This window comes from Limanda limanda, chromosome 1 (genome assembly GCF_963576545.1).
Source record: "Limanda limanda chromosome 1, fLimLim1.1, whole genome shotgun sequence".
Classification (NCBI taxonomy): Eukaryota; Metazoa; Chordata; class Actinopteri; order Pleuronectiformes; family Pleuronectidae; genus Limanda; species Limanda limanda.
Window position 1 is genome coordinate 37,958,701 of NC_083636.1, and position 8,352 is coordinate 37,967,052.

Genomic DNA, 8,352 nt, shown 5'->3' on the forward strand with positions numbered 1-8,352 from the left:
GCACATCATAAAAGGGTGTATTTGTAAAAGTAAAAAAGAAATGTTCTCTGCCTCGGTTCAATGGGTTTAATAATGCGGTGGCTCTGATAGTTAAAGCTCGATTAACCCTTTGGTATGAGGTGAGATGTGTAACCGGCTCCATCTGCTGATATCAGTGGAAACAGGGTCAATAAATCTGAAGGATATTTAGGTAAAAGGTCATTTGAGGCCTTGGGAGCAAATTATTAAAATCAATATTAAATTAAAGAGGGAAACACAGGGAGGGTGCTCTTTAATATATGCGTATGATAAATGTGTTGCATGATTATTCCAGCACATGTTTATTTTCATTATTTAGTGTGATCCTTGTTTTCCCTGTATCTGTAGTACTGTAGTCATCAGACCAGGAAGAGAACTACAACTCCCAGCTCCTGCAACGCCCCCTGCTCTCAGCCAATTACAGCCGTCCGTACCACGTGTCCTTGAACAGGAAGTCCCCGGGTTGTTTTGGCTTTTTCTCTCCACGTGGAGCATCGAGGAGACTTCCCCTGTGAGTTCCAGTCTCCTGCACCAACCGAGCCGGAGCCGAGAGACATGTCCGCGGGAGGACGCACCACCACCAGCCGGGACATCCCCGCGGTCCGGCGGGTCGCGATCCACGATGCAGCCCAGATGCCGCTGGACTACTCCACGACCCCCGGGGGGACCCTGTTCAGCACCACGCCCGGAGGTAAGGCTCGGGCAGCGGGTCAGAGTCACAGGGAAGGAGCTGTGCACATGGTCATACATCTTATATCATCCGGATGAGTCCCTGGCTTCTTTAAATCAAACTAATGCTTTTACAAGATGTGAGAATCTTCACTTTCATGTTGTTTGTTCTGCAGAGAAACAGTGAAGTGGTGGATCTGTGTTTTTAATGTGATCGGATAAAAACTTAATATTTGATATTAAATATTAGACCCTCTTATTCTGGAACATCCTTCTGCACAGCAGCTGTCGATTTATATTAATGTTCTAAATTAAAAAACATCATCTGGGGATTTAAATTTTCTACAACAACACATTCATTGCAAAACGTTCGTCTTCCTCTTTTTGATTTGAAGAAGGATTTTGATTTGAAGAAGGATTTTAATTTGACACTTAGAAGACGCAGATATTAGATCTGATGCACGGTTGTGTTCCTCAGTGGATCTGTTATAGTGATGAAGAGCAGGTCTCTGCACCCAGACCCTGCACAGTGTAATCCTTCAATAACTTTATTTTCCTACATGCACATTGCAAAGATTTTTTATTTGCAGCTCATATGTAAAGTGACTGTGTAGATGCACGTTATTTATTTGTACATATGCAAATTACAAATAAATTTGTTCAATCTGAGGCTCTGTTCATTCCAAAATGAATTACTTTCATCTTCTTCATAATTTAAACCCGTAGAGAAGTCGGACGTGATCAGATTTTGAATTGCGAAGTGATTTCATGTATATTTCATATGTTTACGTCGTCTCACTCCTGCTGAAAGCTTAATGAAACCCATTAGGTTCCTGATGTCATCGTCCCGTAGCTTTGTGTTATTACACAATCACCGACTGTGAGGTCAAATATAGAACTGTACTCAGTCATATCCTATTTATAGTCTTGTTATTACGACACACTGTTGTTGAGCTGCAGCAACATGTTTACGAGATGTGGGCGACACCGCGTAACTGGTTCACATAATTGACTTTATATATTATTAAGTGTAAAATATTTTCACATCGAAGATGGTAGTTGCTAAAAATGACCAGAATCTCACAACCAATCACTGTTTTGGATTAAGATCAACTAAATTACATAAAAGATGAATTTATATCAGAGCCCAGCTGGTATGAATCTTTGAGGGTCGATGCCGATAGTAGGAAGTAAAAATATTTTCGATACCAGTTTATCTGATTTGCAATAATTCTTAAAATGTCTTTATCAAACCCGTATGACAACGAAATGAAATTGCGTCTTTACAGTTGATCCATACACTTTATTATAAATAAATATACATTTACAAAGCACATATTCTGTAAAATGAAAGTTATAAAGGTTAAGTGTGTAGAATTTAGTGACACCTAGTGGTGAAGTTGCACATTGCAGCTGAACACCCCTCAGCTTCCAAACATGAGAGAGAACCTGTGGAAGCTTCAGTCGTCATAAAAACTCAAATGTGTTAAGGTTGTCCAGTTTGGGCTACTGTAAAAAAAACTGTATTTAAATATAAATAGTTAATTTTAGCGTAAAGAAAACTACAATTAGTCACATTTTTATGATTAAACACAAGTGAAAACATCCCTAGGATTAAATTATATTGAATTTCTGCCAGTGAATCCCTTTCACCTAAATCTTACATTCTGTACCTTTTAAGAGTTGGAAACAACAATTCATTTTATTCACAGATGTGACGTACAAACTTTTTCCTCAGTCCCAGGTTCACTGTGGTCGTCACATTCTGTTGTTTGACCCAGTTTCACTCAGACGTCCACACGCTGGAGGCCGTGGGAAATCCCTGTATGGTGATAAAAGTAAAGAAGAGTTGTGAGAACGTTCATACTAAAGTGCACATGTTGATCTCGACTGATACCGTGTTCTGCAACTCATCCATCTGGGATCTGTTTTACCCTGAAATTAACCGAATGGGTCACTGAAGGTTTGTTGACGTCACTGATAAGAATGTGAAAAAACAAGGTGGGACAGTGGTGACGGACGTGTGGACGTGTGTGGACGTGTGTGGACATGTATAGAGGGAGGACACACTGGACAACCACTATAACAGGGGGTTACTGGAGCCTGATGCCTGGATGTAGAATGTCTCCTGAAAACAGTGCTGTGCTGTTGTATTATAAATTATTATTTTATCCTTTTAAATGAGTTACATGTTTTTAATGTCAAGGTTAACAGAATATATTTTTGGGTTTTTATCACAGTTGTCTGCTGTGGTCGATTATCCTTAATCTTTTTTCATGAAACCAAATGTACAATATGGTATTTTTATTTCACTACACATGATCCTTGAAACCAACACATGAAACCAAAAGTCATTGAAGAACGATTAGCACTGAGCAAACTTCCCTCTGCTGCCCCCTGCAGGCACCAGAATCATCTACGACAGGAAGTTCCTCCTGCAGTGTCGGACGTCTCCTCTGACCCGGACGCCTCCCAAGATGCCCGACATCCCCGGAGTCACGAGTCCGCTCAAACTCAACAGCTCCCCCGACACCAAGCCGCCCAAACCCACACCGAAAAGCAACACTGACCAAAGCCTGCACACAGAGGACAGCGCAGGTAAAACTCGTCTGAGACACAAAGTACGATGATGATACGTGTTTTATGCATTTCTCTCTTTAACTGTGATGTTTTCCTCTTTTCCAGGAGAAGATGACCAGTTTGAAATGGACATCTGAAGAGAGATGGAAAGGAGGATAGGAAAAAAAAAACATTTTCATTGTTTTTGTTTACTGGGATAAATAAGCTGTGTAAACCTCTTTCAGATTTTTTCTGAAATCAATGTTTTTTTTAAAAACCTTATACGTGTAAAATATAGCTCTTATAAAACAACACTGTTTGTTGAAAGTGAATAAACACTTTGATGGAAGTCGACCTGTGACGTATTTAAGTCTCATGTATATCAGTATTCCATTAAAATTAAACCATTTATGTTTTTTATGTGATTTAACTCATTTAACGATTTTAAAAAATGTGTCTTTAAATGTTTAAATGTTAAACAAATAAAAAACTGAAATTATGAACTTTAATTTGTAAAGGTTTTTTAAACTAACTTCTCAAACTGGACCGGTGTCCTTCATTAATAAAGCATGCGACAAGCTTATAGTGAGCGCCCTCTAGTGGATCATGAGACAAACATCTTATTCACCTCCAGCCTGTTTAAAATAACATCTGTAAGAGTCTACATCGTGGTGAACAAACTTTCCCATCCCTCGGTCACAACTAAGACGTGAACATGGTTTGATCCCCGGCTCCTCCAGTCAAATTTACCAAAGTGTCCTTGGGCAAGACAACGAACCCCAAATGTCCCCAGAAGGCTGCTCTGTCCTCTGTGTGATTAAGATATAGTGGAGCTGTGTGAGTGTGAATGACTTTATAAATCCAGTTCATTTACCTTTTACATCTAACTAAACCCAATGTTTCCTTATTGGTGGAACTGTTTGGTTTCACTATGATATTGAGGTTGAGACCTGACTTTGTAAAGTGGTAGTTAAGTGATGTTATATGGTGTTTAACAAATACAATTGATGGATTTAACCAGCCAGGTCACCATTATCATTATTTCTCTAAATAAAGAGAAATACTGTTAAAATACCTATTTAAGTCAGTATGAAAACAATAGAAGTCTGTATTTTAGCAAGTCTAACAACTTAATTCAAACCCTTGTATAATTAAATAAAACCATGACATACTTTTTTCATCATACGAAATAATTTATTGTATTCTGTACATAGCAAACACACAAATGGATCAATGTGACCTAGATAAAGTTAAAGCGCTTTACATTTTGACATCTTTGTCCTTTCTATTAAAAACATTCTCTAGTGCTTAAGTCTGTGACCGTCCTGTGCTTCTGTGGATCAGGATCAACTCTTACAATCCATCGCACAACTGGTCACCTAATCTTCTACATAATATACTTCAAACGTAAAATACTATTTGTTATACCCATAGTTTATAGAGCATCGTTTAGTCGAAACAATAGCTCCCTTCTTTAATGTCCTGCGTCCCAGCAGCAGCCTCGGTCCCAGTGTCAAACTGGTCTTCTGTGTAAAGTGCGTGTGGACGTACAGTTCATCCACTTTGTGCCTCTGAGTTCCTCAGATCTGTAAAATCCTCTGGGCCTGTAGGCAAAGTCCTGTCTTTCTCTAAAAGCTTTTTTTAAATTGGGGGTGTCTGAGTCTTTTGCTCAGTGGCAGCCGCACTCCTGCACCACCATGTTCTCGTGATGCCTCATGATCATCTTCCCGTTCTCGTAGTACAGCATGGAGAGCGGCGCCAGGCGGGTCGGCGCACACGACAGACACGCCACCTTCTCTGGGTGGTGAAGCTTCAGGAGGCTCTGTATAGGGAAAGAGAAGAAAATGGCTGATTAGAACAAATCCATCCGAGTAGAGCATTGGTGTATTATTGATAAGTGTTTGTTGTTGTTGCTGTAGATGCAGCCCAATGAAAGAAGTGTGTCTTACCTGGATGTATGCATGGTTGGTTGAGGTGAAGGTCTCGTCTACTGGAGTAGGACAGCGTCCCTCACAGCGATAAGCGTTGTAGCGTTTTGGATAAACGATCCACTCGCTCCAGCCGATCTTCTGAAAGTCCACCATCATGTCCACCTTCCTGCAGAGAGGACCCTTCTCCTTCTCCTCCACGGTGGACTTGTGAGCATGAGCAGCCCTGGGTAGTCTACGTCTCTGCTGCCGGGTGTGATGGTGCCTCTTGGCCCTGAAGCTGCTCATCCCAGAGTCGACGGTCACCTGCTCCCTCTCCAGGCTGACGTACTTGGAGTGCTCTGCCGTGCGGATGAGCGTCGGCCTTCGCTGGCTGTTGTTGTTCTGCCTGGAGAAGACCGCCATCATGACCCGGTCAGCTGTAGGATGCTGGACGCCCTCCTCCTCTCCCACCTCGTCCTCCATCCCCTGTGCGGAGGAGCGCTCCCCCTGCAGCCAGCGGCGGAGCACCTCCGTCATGTTGAACAGCTTCCAGGAGGAAGTGGAGACCATGGAGCTGGGATGAGCCCGGAGGTGACCCAGGAGCTGCCTGCTCTCCGGGCAGTTCCTCTCATCAGAGCAGTGGTAGATGTCCACTGAGGCTCGAGAGGACTCCACGAAGTCCGGCAGGCGGATGCGAAGCTCGGCCAGCTGGACTTCATCACTTGCAGACATGGAGGAAAGGTCGAAGGTGACGGACCACCTCTTGCCAATCTGCTGACAACCTGAAAAACAGAACGGTGAAGAAAGTTAGTCAACATGATTCACAACTTCCAGAACAGAAGACACTGAATGTACAATCACATGACATTTGTTTTCAAGCTTTCAAAACCCAATTCCTTATTGATCATGTGACAGCACAGCTTTTCTAAACAGCACAGCTTTTATTCCCAGTTGTGGGTTTTGCATAAAAATACATTGATCAAGAAGAGTTTGATTCGAGAAATGATTGGATTAAGGGCAGGGAGATGAATTAACATTTTCCCTTTCTAAAGAACTTCAGAAATTAACTTGAACTGTATATTTTGCATAATCTGAATGAGTAGCTCCCTGTTTCATTTACACAATATGTCTCATACTGTTACTTAGCCATAATAACAATCTAATTTCAGAGAATATGATTAGTTTAGTTATGATGAACACTTACTTTTAGCGACAAGGCTGACCACGGAGTCGGAGTCGTGCAGCCCCAGGTTGTCCTCCGCCCTGCTCACGATGCTGGCCTTCGGGATCCCTGCGTGCCGGTCGTCGGTCAGCATGGTCCGGTAGAGCTGCATCATGTACAGGGGAAGCCTGGAGCTCTGCCTCCGGAGAACCGTGCGTCTGGAGCCCGAGTCCCGGAACCGTGCGTCGGGCTGAGCAACCACCAGATCCACCAGGAGGAGAAGAAGAAGCGCAAAGGAGAAATCCACACTAGCCCTCATAGTTCCAGATGTGGTGTTGTCTCCTCCTCAGGTAGAAGCCGAATGGTGCTGATGGGATCCAGAGACTCAGGCTTTATAGGGACACACCTCCAACCCCCTGTGGCATCTGGAGCACATCTGTCAGGCTGGGTGGATGGAGGGCGTGTGTGATCCACGGGGCCGCTCACACGCCTTTAACGTGCTGGGTCGAAACCAATTGGCCCTTGAAGTGAGGAAGGTGTGAAACCCGCGAAGAGTCCAGTACATTAAAGATCCCTTTGATAAGAAGCCCGGACAATCACATCGGTTAAGGAGATGACGAGCTGCACAACTGCGCAGTGATTAATGGGGACGTGACACAGGAGTTAATCAGTAAGGACTTTATTGTGGTGATCTGTTGTGAGATCTGAAGGAGGGAGAGGACATGAAGGAGGGAGAGGACATGAAGGAGGGAGAGGACATGAAGGAGGTCAATATGATAAACCTTTAAATATGATACAACTTATTCATACGTTTAAATCTAATTCTACTGTTTGTTATTTCCTCTTGCTTCCGTTGAAAATCATAAAGGAATCTGTAATAAAATTAACCTCACACAGACATGATGAGTCTGTATAGAATAGAATAGAATATAAAAATAATAATAACTATGGTAAACTGTATATAAGCACCTTACACCATGGACAAAAGCGAGAATAAAAACATACAACAAGACTATAATTAAATCCTTATAAGTATATTCTTAGTGCTCATTAGCCTAAATATAAATAGTATTATTATTATAAACTTTATTTAAGCAGGATCTTTTATAATATTTACAAAAAGCTTTACAAAAGGATACAAACAACACTAAAGTCATAAATCGTGAATACAAAACTAATAAAACGTCATCAGTATTAGGTATAATAGGCTATATCAGTGCTAACTAAATATGATTACATATATATTCTAAACTCTTACAAAGTGCTTTACAAAAGGAACAACACAAACAAGAATAAAATCAGAGTTATTATTAGATAGGTTATATCTGTGCTCAATATAGATATTTAATAACTAGCCTCAATAAAACATTAAAAAGGTGCTGTACAATGGGATAAAAACAACAAACCGTGAATACAAATCGATTAAAATGTCATTATTATTAGGTATGATAGGTAGGTTATCTCAGTGCTACTTAAATATAGATATAACTAATGAACTGAATTCTAAATATTTACAATATAAATTGAACTGAATTAGAGTTAAATGATTTTCAATAAATAAAAACATAATTAATAAGAGATAAGATAACAAGATAGAGAACATGTCAGGACACCGTTTTTAAATAACAGTATTTCTGGTATATGTAACAGTATCTTCTCTATGATCTTTGGACGAAAGCTCGTATGAATGAACAGATGTGAAAAGCCTGAATGAAAAGAGTTCATGCATGTGTCATGTACACTGATGATTGCCAGCAGCATGAAAGGGACGCGGATGACGTCACATATGAGCCAGATGATCGCTGCTCGTTCACACAACAAACTGGACGAAGAAAAGAACACAGAGCTCCGAGTGAACTCCGGAGCTTTGATCCCTGTGCGGAGAACGGGATGAAGAGGATGGAGCTTCTGTCTCTGTCTTCTTTAAAAAACATCAGGCTTTACAATGTAAAGTGACTTTATAGGGAATGACTCAAATAAAACATCATTATTTGAAGTGTGATGTCTTGTATTTTATGTGATTTTCAGTATGTT

The 8,352-nt window shown here is 41.1% G+C and overlaps 2 protein-coding genes across 2 annotated transcripts; one reads left to right on the forward strand and one right to left on the reverse strand.

Moving 5' to 3' along the window:
• The first annotated feature begins 478 nt into the window (after window positions 1–478).
• LOC133002481 (eukaryotic translation initiation factor 4E-binding protein 1-like) lies at window positions 479–3,749 on the forward strand. Its single transcript, XM_061072311.1, has 3 exons — window positions 479–709; window positions 3,091–3,285; window positions 3,373–3,749. The coding sequence occupies exons 1-3, from the start codon at window positions 574–576 to the stop codon at window positions 3,402–3,404; spliced, it is 363 nt and encodes a 120-aa protein (XP_060928294.1). The 5' UTR covers window positions 479–573; the 3' UTR covers window positions 3,405–3,749.
• Window positions 3,750–4,915: 1,166 nt separating this feature from the next.
• LOC133008223 (nodal homolog 2-A-like) lies at window positions 4,916–6,637 on the reverse strand. The gene is made up of 3 exons (XM_061075790.1): window positions 6,361–6,637; window positions 5,196–5,938; window positions 4,916–5,068 (listed from the first exon to the last, which is right to left on the reverse strand). Exons 1-3 carry the CDS (start codon window positions 6,635–6,637, stop codon window positions 4,916–4,918), a joined length of 1,173 nt encoding a protein of 390 aa, XP_060931773.1.
• Between the last annotated feature and the right edge of the window lie 1,715 nt (window positions 6,638–8,352).